General features: G+C 48.7%; 1 protein-coding gene across 1 annotated transcript in view; it reads left to right on the plus strand.

Annotated features, from left to right (window-relative positions):
• HSPBAP1 (HSPB1 associated protein 1) overlaps positions 1-17,376 on the plus strand; it is a 142,204-nt gene that overhangs the window by 59,257 nt on the left and 65,571 nt on the right. Inside the window, exon 4 of the mRNA XM_089655606.1 lies at positions 3,432-3,568. Within this exon, the coding sequence (XP_089511732.1) occupies positions 3,432-3,568 (137 nt within the window). The remainder of the gene's footprint in view (positions 1-3,431; positions 3,569-17,376) is intronic.

The following is a 17,376-nucleotide window of genomic DNA, read 5'->3' on the forward strand; positions in this document are numbered from 1 at the left end:
GGTTCTAAGTAATTTTCCAGCAAAAAAAAAAAAAAATGCAGATTTTTACATGTACATGAGACGTGTCAGAATTGGCCTGGGAGTCGAGTGGTTAAGTTTTTTGCCCGGAGTTCAACTTTAAACCAAGCGGACATCTTCTATAAATTTCCCAATGTACTATTATAGCCATGAAATGCCCTTTTATGTGGAACATGTATTATCTGCATTACACATTATTAGATTGTTACGATGACTCACAGAGATCCGAGTGGCGGGTTGATGGATATTTCATATTTTGGTCACGGATTGAAGTCTTCCTCTGACAACTCTGAAGAAAATCAAATTTAATGTGTATCTAAAGCCTCCCTCTTTCCTGAAGACAGTGGTGGGAATCCAAGGTGGTACAGTTGTCACCACAACAGGAATAGAGGGGAATTTTTTTTTCCCTGGTGGGAGACCTGTTTTGGTGACTATTTTGATTGGGATTTTCGGAGAAAATGAATTCCTGTTGTGTCTTCTGTAACAGAACCGACCCCAGACTGCGCTTGGGTACTTCCGTTAGAATACCGCTTCCCCGTCTGAGCACCAACCACAGCCGATCATACAAGACTAGACGACACCACTCTTGAAGTAAACCAGAGTAGACTAGTTTGTTTTAACACAGATACAAGATATATACACACAGGAGGACAATCCCCCCTCCCTGCATAATGACACAGGGCGGGGCAATTTACATTTAGTAACAAGAGACACACCGACAGACAGTCCCATCAGGAGAGAGGGCTGCTGGAGACACAATCCCCCCCCCCCCGTGACGGATGTGGCATCGCTGCCACCAATATGCGATGATCCCATGATCGCTGTCACCAGTATGTGACGACCGTGGCATCAGCCCCCAGCCCTTCTCACTAAACACGTGACCGAAGGACTAGCCAATCTAAAACCGCGATGTCACGTGCGTAACAATGCCACACCCAGCTGCACCTTGCACAATGATTTTCCAGCTACTTGGAGCACAATCTATGTACCGGCAGCCTGAGCGATTGTTACTGGGTCAGGTTAATTACGCAATTAACCCTTCACACTGCCACCACCTCCTTTTTGTACAGAGAAAGAGGAAACTCGGCTATACCAGCAATAACACTATAATGATTGAGATAATCGTCTGCCTAACACGGTCACTGCAGGCCGGTTATACAGAGGGTTAAACAAACACAGTAGCGCTCTTTTTAGAGGCAAAAATTCGTAAATTGCAATTACGAGCTATAGAAACAGTTCAACACTTTCAGAAGGAAAGATTTATTACTAAAAGGTCAAACGGTGCAATAAAAATATTTACAGAAAAAAGATGTAACCAATATATATATATATATAAATATACAGAGAACAACAGCACATCAAAGAGGTAACAGAAGGAGGTTAAATGGTTAAAGTACTTGCCAATCAGCCTTGGGTTTGCAGATCAAGTTTCAGTGCGAAAGGGTATGGGTCTCCCCAGGTGGTTCTGATGTTGAAATGGGAGACTTCTTCAACTTTGCTGTCTTAGGCCTGACAGCCCATTTTGTAGTTCCCTAGCAGGGGGTGTTTCTGAAGTCAAGGACCAATGCCCCGTTTAGGGAGGGATCGTCGGGCGGAGGCCTAAACTACGGCCAAAATCTCTCATAACTCATATTTTGCTCATAACTTTTCCTATGCACAAGTGACATTCCACCCACAGGTAGATTATTATGCAGCTGCCTCTGAGGAGCGGGTAGATATGAAATATGAAATACATATTTGAATGGTTCACGAGATCTACTTTTCTGCTTTCCTATGTATTCCATTCAGGGAGTGTGACCTACCAAACTGTTTGTCTCCTCGTGGCCAATCTGGAGATATGCCTGGTTTTTATGTAAGTCTCTCATACTCCAAGATATGAGACATAGGGGAAAAATGGATTTTTAAAGAGGTTATCTGGTCCCCTGCTTCTCTGGAATGCCCTGAACTCCTGGGAAGGCTGCGTTATCTTTTCACGAGGTGCTAAATTGCACAGCTCTGGTAGACAACCAGGCATTTTGCTCAGAAATGTTTTATAGCTCTGGGGTTCCCTGCTGTGCTCTGGCCTGTGACACTTTTTAACACACAGGCCATATGTCAATGTGTATGAACAGAGAGCAAGGGGGGGGAGTATGAGGGGAGAAAATGGAGATTCTTAACAAAATGGAGGCTGCGTCCTTCACTGTGTGCACACTTGTTACACCCCCCTACAAGCCAATACCCATAAACACATCCAGGGGCGGACTGACCATCTGGAAACTCGGGCACTGCCCGAGGGCCCAGGGTCAGTAGGGGGCCCCATGAGATGCCCCTGGTATCTTTTTCATAGGCTTTTTTGAGTTTGGGCAAGGACACAGGTGCCCCATGATCCTCTATGAGGCCCCATGAGTTGTCAGTCCACCCCTGCATACATCCCATAATAGTTTGCTTCCAAGCAAGACACACAATAGAACAATGGGATGCAACGACATGGCATTTAACAATCAACAACCCCCCACCCCAATATCAGGACAGATCACCCCGTACCCCTAACAGACACAGGGTGACTTACACATAAGAGGGATATGGGGAGATGAGACAGGGGTCTCCCCACCTCTCCAAAGGGAGCTGGGTTCCATGGGCCCCCCCACCCAAAGTGACTCCTGGAGGGAGACACCTGTTTCGGTGACTGTTTCAATTGGGATTTTCGGTGAAAATGAATTCCTGTTGTGTCTCTCCTCTGGACTATGTGGGAATGTGCGATATACAAACTACAGGTGGGTCACTAAACCCTTCATGGGTCCTTGGTGTGAACCTCAGACTCTAGCATGGTCTTGGAACCTCATGGTCGGTTGTTATATCCCGTTGACACTCACATTGGGCTCTTGAAATAAATTGAATTGCTTCCATGTTTTAGCGGCACCCTAAATGTATGCTTCCATTATTGAGTTCCAATAATCTATGGGGGATCGCCTTTTAATAATTTTGGATGAAGACCTTCCAAGCAAGGGTCTTGTGTATCTTCCTACTGGTGCTCAGGAATAGGTGCCGACATTAAAGTCTCACACATCTACATATGACAGTAGAATAAATTTAGGGTGCCTCTCACCCAACCTGATCCATTTGAGTGGCCCCAGAGAGCATTGCTCCACTGACCATGCCCCCGATAAATTTCACCCCGCCCACCGTGGGCTTAGCCATAGATGTGTCATTGGATGAAGAACGAGTACGTACCAAATAGTCTACAACTTCTACATCTTCTGAAGAAGTGGGCTTGGTCTACGAAACGCGTAGAATTTAGAATCCTCCATTGCTGGAGATTTCACTATTAATATCGATTTGGTGTATTATTGAAAAAAATATTTGACTGTAACATTGCTGCAAGTTTTTGTACCTGGAGTTCAGCTTTCAGATCAGTGTGTTTTGCCTTGTTGCAGGATGTGCTTTGGGATGATTTTGGATTCCCCGGAAGAGGAGGTCGGGAGAGCACCCTATGGGTAGGGAGCCGTGGAGCCAATACTCCATGTCACATCGACTCTTATGGCTGCAATCTGGTGCTGCAGGTGGAAGGAAGGTAATATTAATCTCCGGGTACCACGCCAAAGGCTGGTTACGACGGGCATTTTTACACTTCAAGCAGACTTCGCATTCCCATATAAGTCTATGAGCGCTTGGTACAAATGGACAGAGAGCTTGATGTTGATATGAAACGTTTATTGTAACATTGATATAAAATAGGTTATTGCTTGGGGATTCCTGCCCACGCTGTTGATGTTCTGTGGGATGGGTGCCTCTGAAACGGTGAGAGTGCAGGCCTCCATGATTAAGCCCTGGGACGAGACAAAATGCGTTGGAGGCGTGGCCTTGATGGACTGAGCTGAGGTTGCTTTTACCTGTCTACTTCATGGCCAGGTGAGGTGTGCAGCAGCCGGGAATCTTCCTCTCATCATCCTTCCATTGAAAAATTTATATAATCGTTTTTTTTTCCCATAAAATTGAGTTTAAAAACATATCAAAAGTATGTGGGCCTTTTAACCACTTCCCGTCCGGCCGTTGTATATAAACAGCTGGACGGTGGCAGTGCAGGGGCGGGTGGCCATTTATAAACAGCCTCCCCGCCCCCTGCTTGTGCGAGCTCCCTGGGAGCGCGCAGCACCGTGATCTGGTGCCCGCTGTGTCCTCCGGATACAGCGGAACACCGATCGTCAGACGGGATCTCCGTGTGAGGTCCCGATCATGTGATCACTGATTGGCCAATCAGTGATCACATGCAGAGTAGTAAACAAGATGTCACTTCTGACTTCATTGCTTACTACGTGTGAAATCTGTGAATGATCACCGAGGTCACATGGTACAGGGCTATTCACAACAGCCTTGTACCATGTGACAAGCTGTGACCAATCACAGCTCTCACAGTATTTCTCAATGGTTGCAAGAATAAAGGAGACATGATTGATTTTACAGCCTTTATGGGTGTAAATGCAATCAGTGTAAAAAAAAAATAAAAATCTTCATCACCCCCCCACAAGTAGTACAGTGTCACCATGGCGACACTACTGCTAGGGTGACCGTATGTAAAAAAACAAAACAAAACATTAATATTAGAAAAATGTAAAAAAAAGTTTAAAAATTATAATTTTTGGTTATATACTAATTTATTTTGTTTTTTTTTACTAAAAAGATAACGGAATACATTTTGGCCAAGATTTATGAAGAAATATTATTTTGCAAAATTTTATAAGAAAAACACTTTTTTTCAAAATTTTTGGACTTTTTCATTTACATAGCAAAAAAAAATAAAAATCCCAGCGGTGAATAAATACCACCAAAATAAAGCTTTATCTGTCTCAAAAAAATGCTAAAAAATTCATATGGGTGCAGTGTTGCATGACCACGCAACTGTCATTCAAAGTGTGATAGCGCTGAAAGCTGAAAATTGGCCTGGGGGGGAAGGGGGGAAGTGTCCGGACTGGAAGGGGGGGAAAGTGTCCGGACTGGAAGGGGGGGAAAGTGTCCGGACTGGAAGGGGGTGAAAGTGTCCGGACAGGAAGGGGGAGAAAGTGTCCGGACTGGAAGGGGGGGAAAGTGTCCGGACTGGAAGGGGGGGAAAGTGTCCGGACTGGAAGGGGGAGAAAGTGTCCGGACTGGAAGGGGGAGAAAGTGTCCGGACTGGAAGGGGGTGAAAGTGTCCGGACTGGAAGAGGGTGAAAGTGTCCGGACTGGAAGGGGGTGAAAGTGTCCGGACTGGAAGGGGAGAAAGCGTCCGGACTGGAAGGGGGGGAAAGCGTCCGGACTGGAAGGGGGAGAAAGTGTCCGGACTGGAAGGGGGAGAAAGTGTCCGGACTGGAAGAGGGTGAAAGTGTCCGGACTGGAAGGGGGTGAAAGTGTCCGGACTGGAAGGGGAGAAAGCGTCCGGACTGGAAGGGGGGGAAAGCGTCCGGACTGGAAGGGGGGGAAAGCGTCCGGACTGGAAGGGGGGGAAAGCGTCCGGACTGGAAGGGGGGGAAAGTGTCCGGACTGGAAGGGGGGGAAAGCGTCCGGACTGGAAGGGGGGGAAAGCGTCCGGACTGGAAGGGGGGGAAAGCGTCCGGACTGGAAGGGGGGGAAAGCGTCCGGACTGGAAGGGGGGGAAAGCGTCCGGACTGGAAGGGGGGGAAAGCGTCCGGACTGGAAGGGGGGGAAAGCGTCCGGACTGGAAGGGGGGGAAAGCGTCCGGACTGGAAGGGGCGGAAAGCGTCCGGACTTGAAGGGTGGGAAAGCGTCCGGACTGGAAGGGGCGGAAAGCGTCCGGACTGGAAGGGGGGGAAAGCGTCCGGACTGGAAGGGGGGGAAAGTGTCCGGACTTGAAGGGTGGGAAAGCGTCCGGACTGGAAGGGGCGGAAAGCGTCCGGACTGGAAGGGGGGGAAAGCGTCCGGACTGGAAGGGGGGAAAAGCGTCCGGACTGGAAGGGGGGAAAAGCGTCCGGACTGGAAGGGGGGGGAGTGTCCGGACTGGAAGGGGGGAAAGCGTCCGGACTGGAAGGGGGGGAAAGCGTCCGGACTGGAAGGGGGGGAAAGCGTCCGGACTGGAAGGGGGGAAAAGCGTCCGGACTGGAAGGGGGGAAAAGCGTCCGGACTGGAAGGGGGGAAAAGCGTCCGGACTGGAAGGGGGGGAAAGCGTCCGGACTGGAAGGGGGGGAAAGCGTCCGGACTGGAAGGGGGGGAAAGCGTCCGGACTGGAAGGGGGGGAAAGCGTCCGGACTGGAAGGGGGGGAAAGCGTCCGGACTGGAAGGGGGGGAAAGCGTCCGGATTGGAAGGGGGGGAAAGCGTCCGGACTGGAAGGGGGGGATAGCGTCCGGATTGGAAGGGGGGGAAAGCGTCAGGACTGGAAGGGGGGGAAAGCGTCCGGACTGGAAGGGGGGGAAAGCGTCCGGACTGGAAGGGGGGGGAAAGCGTCCGGACTGGAAGGGAGGAAAGCATCCGGACTGGAAGGGGGAGGGAGAAGCGTCCGGACTGGAAGAGGGGGAAAGCGTCCATATTGGAAGGGGGGGAAAGTGTCAGGACTGGAAGGGGGGGAAAGCGTCCGGATTGGAAGGGGGGGAAAGCGTCAGGACTGGAAGGGGGGGAAAGCGTCCGGACTGGAAGGGGGGGAAAGCGTCCGGACTGGAAGGGGGGGGGGAAACGTCCGGACTGGAAGGGGGGGGGGAAACGTCCGGACTGGAAGGGGGGGAAAGCGTCCGGACTGGAAGGGGGGGAAAGCGTCCGGACTGGAAGGGGGGGGGGAAACGTCCGGACTGGAAGGGGGGGAAAGCGTCTGGACTGGAAGGGGGGGAAAGCGTCCGGACTGGAAGGGGGGGAAAGCGTCCGGACTGGAAGGGGGGGAAAGCGTCTGGACTGGAAGGGGGGGTAAGCGTCCGGACTGGAAGGGGGGGAAAGCGTCCGGACTGGAAGGGGGGGAAAGCGTCAGGACTGGAAGGGGGGGAAAGCGTCCGGATTGGAAGGGGGGGAAAGCGTCAGGACTGGAAGGGGGGGAAAGCGTCCGGACTGGAAGGGGGGGGAAAGCGTCCGGACTGGAAGGGGGGGAAAGCGTCCGGACTGGAAGGGGGGGAAAGCGTCCGGACTGGAAGGGGGGGAAAGCGTCCGGATTGGAAGGGGGGGAAAGCGTCCGGATTGGAAGGGGGGGAAAGCGTCCGGACTGGAAGGGGGGGAAAGCGTCAGGACTGGAAGGGGGGGAAAGCGTCCGGACTGGAAGGGGGGGAAAGCGTCCGGACTGGAAGGGGGGGAAAGAGTCCGGACTGGAAGGGGGGGAAAGCGTCCGGACTGGAAGGGGGGGAAAGCGTCCGGATTGGAAGGGGGGGAAAGCGTCCGGACTGGAAGGGGGGGAAAGCGTCAGGACTGGAAGGGGGGGAAAGCGTCCGGACTGGAAGGGGGGAAAGCGTCCGGACTGGAAGGGGGGGGAAAGCGTCCGGACTGGAAGGGGGGGGAAAGCGTCCGGACAGGAAGGGGATGAAAGTGTCTGGACTTGAAGTGGTTAAGGTGCTCTCTTACCCTCAGGAAAAATACTCAAATGCACATGTAGATAAAAAAAACTATGAAATTTTATTAGATAGTGTAACGTGTAAAAACATGAATGTATAATTCCCCCCATAAAACCATTTGGGGGTAATGTCAACCCTTCAGTACAGTGAACCTCAAAACACCTTCCTCATTGAAGGTTCATATATAACATAAAGGAACTTAGAAAGTAGAATTTAGGAAGGTGATACAATGATTAATCCCGATTCTCCAAATGGGCTTCTTCAGGTGTTCAAAAGAAGGGGAAACACCATACTTGGTGGTTGTCCAAAGTTAGACCAACCCTGAGGAGGAGAAGCTGAGTGTACACAGGCGAGGTGCAAGCAAGAGACATCCAAACGGGCATACGTGGAGACCAAGGAGCAGCACAGCATAAAGGAAGAGGGATTAACAGTCCACAAATTCCAACCTGAAATTCACTGTGGATGGATAATATAGGATTGAATTCCCCTGAAAAATATGATCTACCAGAATACCTCCGATGATTTGGCCAACAAAGAGATCACATACAATGAGTCCATTGGGTTGTACACCGTTGGAGCTATGTTTGAACCACAGGAGCACATCTCAGTCTGTCCTCGCTTCCGATTACTTCAAAGGAGCAGGATCGGCTTGTTTTATTGTTCTGGAATACCTTTTGCAAAGTCATGAGTCATGGCACGCCACCACCAGCAGCCACGCCAGGAAGGTATGTGTAAGGGGTCATTTTGGAGGAGGATATAAGGGGGCACTCTATAGGTACCTCCAAAATGCCCCTTTATACCCTCCTCCAGAGTGTCTCCTTAGTGTCTCCTGAGTACCCCCCTTAGTACCTCCAGAGTTCCCCCTTAGTACCACTGTACTAAGGGGGAACTCTGGAGGACATAAGGGGGCACTATGGAGGGTGTAAGGTGGCACTCTGAAGGATGTAAGGGGGCACTCTGGAGGACTTAAGGGGGCACTATGGAGGGTGTAAGGTGGCACTCTGAAGGATGTAAGGGGGCACTCTGGAGGACTTAAGGGGGCACTATGGAGGGTGTAAGGTGGCACTCTGAAGGATGTAAGGGGGCACTCTGGAGGACTTAAGGGGGCACTATGGAGGGTGTAAGGTGGCACTCTGAAGGATTTAAGGGGGCACTATGGAGGGTGTAAGGTGGCACTCTGAAGGATGTAAGGGGGCACTCTGGAGAACTTAAGGGGGCACTATGGAGGGTGTAAGGTGGCATTCTGAAGGATGTAAGGGGGCACTCTTGAGGATGTGAAAATAGCACTCTGGAGGATGTAACAATATCAGTGATCTGGAAAAATGAAGGATCAATGGGTCATCACCTAGCACCAAATCCTGGACTTATAGATAGAGGATTTTTTTTGGCAAATGTCTGTGTAACTTGCGAGCCAGTCTGTATCCACCAAATATTAACCTCTCAAAACCAAGGGAATGGACACTGACCGTCCAAAATATATATAGGATCGCAAACACTCAACACAACACTACCTGGGTGTCCAAAAAGTCATAAATATATAATGTGTTGCGCTCCCAGTGACAATATCTTTGATGTATATATCTAATTAACCTTGCTATGCAAAATGATTTTCAGGTATTAAAAAATATGCAAAATCAAACTATGTGAGTGATTTAAAAAAATATAAACCACTATAGTGTATATAAATTAGATAATAATAACCGCAAAACCAATGAATAGTGCATAGTGAACTAAAATATATAACTGAAAATAATACACATCATGAATAGTGAAATACTCAAAAAAAAATTATATATATACTGCCAAATAATTGTGATATAAATGTCCTTTAAATACAGTGACTTTGTGCTTGAATAAATCTTGATTTGGTGACTTTTTGTGAATCTGTGACTTTCTTTGAATCCTCAATTGGTAAAGATGTATGCTCACCTCCTTGTTAGCCTGCAATTAGGCTATACACACTTGTGGTTCACCTCCTATGGAACCTGCTTAGATGGAATTCCTCTTTTGTGAATGGTAAGAACGTGGATATGCGTTATCCTCAGATTGCCCATGTGCGTTTTTCCATATGTGGGAACAAATTGCCAGACATGGTGTTTTATCCTTATAAAAAGGTTTCTCCTTTATTGCTTGCCAACAGGTACACTCACATATGTGATATGCGGTCTAGGATGAATTGCTCAGCTCTAATGATCCGCCAGCCGTCCTGCCATGCACCCGCCGTCTGTCCGATACTCCAGCTCTCTCCGAGTGACACCGCAGCCCCAGGGGCTGCGGTGTCACTCGGAGAGAGCTGGAGTATCGGACAGACGGCGGGTGCATGGCAGGACGGCTGGCGGATCATTAGAGCTGAGCAATTCATCCTAGACCGCATATCACATATGTGAGTGTACCTGTTGGCAAGCAATAAAGGAGAAACCTTTTTATAAGGATAAAACACCATGTCTGGCAATTTGTTCCCACATATGGAAAAACGCACATGGGCAATCTGAGGATAACGCATATCCACGTTCTTACCATTCACAAAAGAGGAATTCCATCTAAGCAGGTTCCATAGGAGGTGAACCACAAGTGTGTATAGCCTAATTGCAGGCTAACAAGGAGGTGAGCATACATCTTTACCAATTGAGGATTCAAAGAAAGTCACAGATTCACAAAAAGTCACCAAATCAAGATTTATTCAAGCACAAAGTCACTGTATTTAAAGGACATTTATATCACAATTATTTGGCAGTATATATATAATTTTTTTTTGAGTATTTCACTATTCATGATGTGTATTATTTTCAGTTATATATTTTAGTTCACTATGCACTATTCATTGGTTTTGCGGTTATTATTATCTAATTTATATACACTATAGTGGTTTATATTTTTTTAAATCACTCACATAGTTTGATTTTGCATATTTTTTAATACCTGAAAATCATTTTGCATAGCAAGGTTAATTAGATATATACATCAAAGATATTGTCACTGGGAGCGCAACACATTATATATTTAAGAGGATTTTTTTTAATATATAAAAAAATTTAGAAAGAATTTTAAAATGCTAAACATAGGAGCAAAAATTTTAATTCAAAAAAGACTTTTATTCAAAGACTAATAAAAAACATCAATGTGAATTACCAAACATAATTATGGTTGCAGACACATAAAGCAGGGTTTTTCAACCTCTTCTCAGTCAAGGCACCCTTTACAATTGCGCACAATTCCAGGGCACACCAGTCTGAGGCCCTCGTTCACTAAGGAGGTGCGTCAGAGTGCTTTTTTGCGCGTTCCCACGTGTTGTGTTCTTAACTAGACTGCTCTATGCTTGTGAAACATGCAAAAAAAAGTGCTGGCGTGATCTTTAAATTGAGCCCCACCAAAATGCATGGTACTGCGCTACCATGCGTTTTAGTGGGCGCATACATGCATGGAATTGGTGGATGCATGGGAGTGGCATTAAGATTTAATGGCACCTGCGTGCAACTGCAAAAGGCGACGCCCTAAAATATTCTTTGTAAGGCAGAGTTCAGTGATCAGTAGGTCATAAATCCCCCCCCCCCCATTCCCTCAGCCAGCACAAATCCCCCCTCCTAGTACAAACCCCCCCCCCCCGCTCCAAAATCCCCCCTTGTAGCACAAATTCCCCCCTACTGGCCACAAACCCCCTCCTTAGAAATTTCCCCTCCAAAATACTCCCTCCTACCACAAATCCCCCCCACTAGCCACAACTCCCCCCCCCCCCTCCAAAATGTTCCCTCTTACCCCGGGGTGTATTTACCACAAGGCATTTGCCTAGGGCGGCATTTTTCAGGGGGGGGGGCAGCACTGCCCCTTGGAAGAAGGGATGGAAGAAGGGACACACACTGAATGGGGACCTGGTGGGTTCCAAGAGATGTTGTGGGTTTCATGACAATGTATGCACAGCCCGACTCTCGTTCCTGGGGATGTCCAGAGCCCTTGAAGGTGAGTGTCTCTCTCTCTCGCCATGGGGGATGGTGGCTGGTGTATAGAGGGCAGTGGTAGTGGATGGCTCGGGTGGAGGGCAGGGGTGCTGTTGGTTAATCAATTATTACCAGCAAAAGCGAAAGTTCTGTGTGTAGCCCAACCTCTCCTTAGCAACCGATGACGTCATCGGGTTGGCAGGATGCGGGCGGGTGGCTTGCAGAGCTTTCAGTTTCGCTGGCAATAGTAGTAAATTAATTTCTGTACACAGAAGTGAACTGATGTAACTTTTAATCATCGGACTGTACAGGGCTTTATGTAATTTTGCCGCGGCACCCCAGCCCCAGGTCAAATATGTGAATTGATGATGGTAAGTAAATCTTCAGCGTGTTTTACCATGGGCTTTATCAGGAAGACGTAATAAGTAGGGAAGATACGTTGCGCCAACCTCTCTAAGGACCTAAGACATGCAGCCAAACGCAGACCGAAGAAAGAAAGCCACCAATAAAACCCTTAAGGTCTCTGGGGGACCGCAGGGGGAGGAAAAGAGAGACACACCAGTTAGGAATATCAATAAAGATATACCAAATGGTGGACATGGTTAGGTTTGAGGGAAGGTGGCTACCAGCAAGCGAGTCTGTAGATCTGTAGAGTTACAGTTGCAAGAAAAAGTATGTGAACCCCTTGGGATTCCGTGGAGTTTTGCATGAATTGGGCATAAAATGTGCTCTGAACGTCATCTAAGTCACAACAATAGAAGAACACAGTCTGCTGAACATAATACTACACAAACATTAGATGTTGCCATGGTTTAATTGCACATAACATGTAAACATTCACAGTGCAGGGAGGAAAAAGTATGTGAACCTTTGGACTTAATAACTGGTTGACCCTCCTTTGGCAGCAATAACCTCAACCAAACGTTTCCTGTAGTTGCAGATCAGACCTGCACAACGATCTGGAGTCATTTTGGACCACTCCTCTTCACAAAACTGTTTCAGTGTAGCAATATTCTTGGGATGTCTGGTGTGAATCGCTCTCTTAAGGTCATGCCACAGCATTTCAATCGGGTTGAGGTCAGGACTCTGACTGGGCCACTCCAGAAGGCGTATTCTGTGCTGTTGCAGCCATTGTTTTGTTGAATGACTTGTATGCTTTGGGTCATTGTCCTGTTGCATCACCCATCCTCTGCGGAGCTTCATTTGGTGGACAGATGGTCGTACGTTTTCCTGCAAAATGTCTTGATAAACTCTGGAATTCATTTTCCCATCAATGACAACAATCCGTCCAGGCCCTGAGGCAGCACAGCAGCCCCAAACCATGATGCTCCCTCCGCCATGTTTCACAGTGGGGATGAGGTTTTGATGTTGGTGTGCTGGGCCTTTTTTTCTCCACACATAGTGTTGTGTGTTCTTCCCAAACAACTCAATCTTGGTTTCATCTGTCCACAGTATATTCTGCCAGTAGTGCTGTGGAACATCCAGGTGCTCTTTTGCAAACTTCAAACGTGCTGCAATCTTCTTTTTGGACAGCAATGGCTTCCTCCGTGGTGTCCTACCATGTACTCCATTCTTGTTTAATGTTTTCCTTATTGTAGATGTGTCAACAAAAATGTCAGCATGTGCCAGAGATTTCTGTAGGTCTTTAGCTGACACTCTGGGATTCTTCTTTACCTCATGCAGCATTCTGCGCTGTGCTCTTGCAGTCATTTTTACAGGACGACCACGCCTAGGGAGAGTAGCAACAGTGCTAAACTTTCTCCATTTGTAGACAGTCTGTCTTACCGTGGACACAGGAACATCAAGGCTTTTGGAGATACTTTTGTAACCCTTTCCAGCTTCATGCAAGTCAACAATTCTTGATCGTAGGTCTTCTGAGAGCTCTTTTCTGCGAGGCATGGTTCACATCAGACAGTGCTTCTTGAAACCAGTAAACCCAAAACAGGTGTGTTTTTTAAGGGCAGGACAGCTGTCAGCAACACATCCAATATCATCACAATGATTGGAGTCAAGGTTGGCTCACTCCTGGCTCCAATTAGGTCTGGGAGAAGTCATTAAGCTAGGGCCTCACATACTTTTTCCTCCCTGCACTGTGAATGTTTACATGTTATGTGCAATTAAACCATGGCAACATCCAATGTTTGTGTAGTATTATGTTCAGCAGACTGTGTTCTTCTATTGTTGTGACTTAGATGACGTTCAGAGCACATTTTATGCCCAATTCATGCAAAACTCCACGTAATCCCAAGGGGTTCACATACTTTTTCTTGTAACTGTAACTAGATCAGCTATAGCATTCTGACCACTGGCAGGTAAAGTGAATACCATTGATGATCTTGTTACAATGGCACCTGAAATTGGGTGGGACTGGGATATATTAGGCAGCAAGTGAACATGTCCCTGAAGTTGATGTAATGAAAGCAGAAAAAAATTGGACAAGTGTAAGTATCTGAGGGACTTTGAGAAGGACCAAATTATAATGCCTTGATGACTGGGTAAGAGCAACTCCAAAACTGCAGCTTTTGTGGCATGTTCTCGGTCTGCAGTGGTCAGAACCGACCAAGAGGAATCCAAGAATGGAAAACTGGTGACAAGGTTATGGGCAGCCAAAGATCATTCATGTAGGTGGGGAGAGAAGGCTGATCTGTGTAGTCTGATCCAATAGAAGAGCTACTGGAGCTCAAATTGCTGCAAAAAATGAATGCTGATTCTGATAGAAAGGTGTCAAAACACACAGAGCATCGCAGTTTGTTGTGTATGGGGCTGTGTAGCTGCGTAGAACGGTCAGGGTGCCCATGCTGACCCGTGTCCACAGCCAACAATGGGCACATGAGCATCAGAAGTGGACAACGGAGCAATGGAAGAAGGTGGCTTGGTCTGATGAATTTAAGAATTAGTTGAGGAACACTGCAACAAGTTTGAGGTGTTGACTTGGCCTCCATGGAGGTCCCACCTCACAACTTACAGGACTTAAAGGATTTTCTACAGATGGCTTGGTGCCAGATACCATGTTGTTGATCAAACAAATAGACTCCAGAGGAATGAATAGCGAGCCACCAGACTAATAAAGCCTCTGCATGCACCTCCTCGTCCACCACCATCAATACGAGGTTTCTGATCGAAGTCAGTAAAATACAAAGTGACAAACGTTAGACGTCCATCCTCTGGGCGATTATTAGAAACTCTCAGAGTGAGTTCCGTTTCCTGGCAGAGGCCCAAAACTTTGCTAAACATTTTCCCTCCTGAGCTGCTCTCGGAAAATCAGAAAAGTCAATCCCTTTTGGTTGAGATGTTCCCTATTGAATGTTCTGTGTGAAGTTTCCGGGTCTCGGCCTCCTGACTTCTCTGAGTTTCCGATGCGGATTGTACAGATTAAATCTTCCTTTTATCGATCGCCCCCGTCTGTCCTCTGCCTGCTCCGGGATGGGGGGGGGGGGGGGGCACTCTGCTTACAATACTTATCCCATTTATTATCATTTTATTCTCTACTTATTGATGCAAAAAGGCCACACACTCCGCTCTCCCTCCACAAAACATTCGACGTTGGAATACTAATGGGAAAATAATTGATTAAACAAGAGCGACTTAAATGTCTGTAATAGAAACTTGCAGGATTGTGTCCGGGGAAAACGCTAAGGCTTATTAGCTGGAACTCTGATACGTGTTTCCTTCTCCCTGGAGGACTTGTCATTAAATTGCTTTATATTTACTCTGTGTGTTCAGAAGTCTTCTACACGTCTTGTACGGGTCTGGGTTATGGAAAGGGCAGAGTCTCTACCGGCTCCAGAGACCCATCACACCGCCCACTTCCCCCAGCGAGGACATTGACAACTAATCGTTCTGGGTGTGTTATCGGCTTCCGCCCTGGCAGGTGTCACGGGCTGACCTGAGGCATGACGATCTTGTGGTCCTCACCACGGGCTGACCCGAGGCATGACGATCATGTGGTCCTCATCACGGGCTGACCTGAGGCATGACGATCACGTGGTCCTCACCACGGGCTGACCTGAGGCATGACGATCATGTGGTCCTCACCACGGGCTGACCTGAGGCATGACGATCATGTGGTCCTCACCACGGGCTGACCTGAGGCATGACGATCATGTGGTCCTCACCACGGGCTGACCCGAGGCATGACGATCATGTGGTCCTCACTACGGGCTGACCCGAGGCATGACGATCATGTGGTCCCCACCACGGGCTGACCCGAGGCATGACGATCATGTGGTCCTCATCACGGGCTGACCCGAGGCATGACGATCATGTGGTCCTCACCACGGGCTGACCTGAGGCATGACGATCATGTGGTCCTCACTACGGGCTGACCCGAGGCATGACGATCATGTGGTCCTCACCACGGGCTGACCCGAGGCATGACGATCATGTGGTCCTCACCACGGGCTGACCTGAGGCATGACGATCATGTGGCATCTTAGTCCTCACCAGACCACCACACAAGGGGTGATGAACCATCACCCTTATGGCCCATGGACTACATTGTTGCAAGATGTCACCAAGTCAAAGCCCTCAGGATCACATCATGAGGGTAAAGTGGGAACTGAGTGTCAAGGTCCTACCTTTCCTCAGGGCTTGTGCTGCTCAATGTGCTGGCATCCATCTTAGGTGTCTGCAAAGCATTGTGGGATGCTTTATGCTTTCAGCCCTCTGCGGCTCCTTCCCCAGGAGGTGGCGGCTTATCACATATAAGTCTGCTGTTTGTAGCTGTCCATTGCATTCGTGTCCTGTCTGTTGCACAGCTGCAATCTCCTGTTTAGTTTCTCATTGCTCTCCTGGATACCGACTCGGCTTTGGCAAGACACCTCCTGGCTTCTGACCCCGGCTCTGGCGAACATCCTTCCTGGCTTCTGACCCCGGCTCTGGCGTTCATCTTCCTGGCTTCTGACCCCGGCTCTGGCAATCATCCTTCCTGGCTTCTGACCCCGGCTCTGGCGATCATCCTTCCTGGCTTCTGACCCCGGCTCTGGCGACCATCCTTCCTGGCTTCTGACCCCGGCTCTGGCGACCATCCTTCCTGGCTTCTGACCCCGGCTCTGGCGACCATCCTTCCTGGCTTCTGACCCCGGCTCTGGCGACCATCTTTCCTGGCTTCTGACCCCGGCTCTGGCGACCATCTTTCCTGGCTTCTGACCCCGGCTCTGGCGACCATCTTTCCTGGCTTCTGACCCTGGCTCTGGCGACCATCCTTCCTGGCTTCTGACCCCGGCTCTGGCGACCATCCTTCCTGGCTTCTGACCCCGGCTTTGGCGACCATCCTTCCTGGCTTCTGACCCCGGCTCCGGCGACCATCCTTCCTGGCTTCTGACCCCGGCTCTGGCGACCATCCTTCCTGGCTTCTGACCCCGGCTCTGGCGATCATCTTCCTGGCTTTTGACCCTGGCTCTGGCGACCATCCTTCCTGGCTACTGTTCTACCAAGTCATCCGCTGTTGCTATTGGACTTGCATAGACTCTGTCTTGTTTTTGTATAATAAACCTACCTTTAATTGAACCTCCTTGTGTGTCTGGCTCCTCGCTCCCTGACACTGAGTGGCTCTAATGAGGTGACAAGATAACAGCACTGTCATTGGTTAAGGTTCATGTGGAGGTTGCGGCAGGCAAGAATAATCCATTTCCAGGCAGAGGTCAAGCCAAGTAGATGGCAAGAGCAGTCAGTTTCCAGGCAGAGATTTCGAGGTAGGCAGCAGGAAAAATTGATCAGTGTCCAGGCAGAGTTCGAGGCAGGCAGCAGTGAAGAATAATCAGTGTCCAGGCAGAGGTTGAGGTAGGTGCACGCAGGAAAAGTCACTGTCCAGGCAGGCAGGAATAGCCAGTGTTCAAGCAAAGGTCAAGTCAGGAAAGAATAGTCTATGTCCAGGCACAGGTCAAGGCAGGCAGGAATAGCCAGTGTTCAAGCAGAGGACAAGTCAGGAAAG

Source organism: Staurois parvus, unplaced genomic scaffold, assembly GCF_062004578.1.
Source record: "Staurois parvus isolate SC_StPar_1 unplaced genomic scaffold, SC_StPar_1.0 ptg000855l, whole genome shotgun sequence".
Taxonomy (NCBI): Eukaryota; Metazoa; Chordata; class Amphibia; order Anura; family Ranidae; genus Staurois; species Staurois parvus.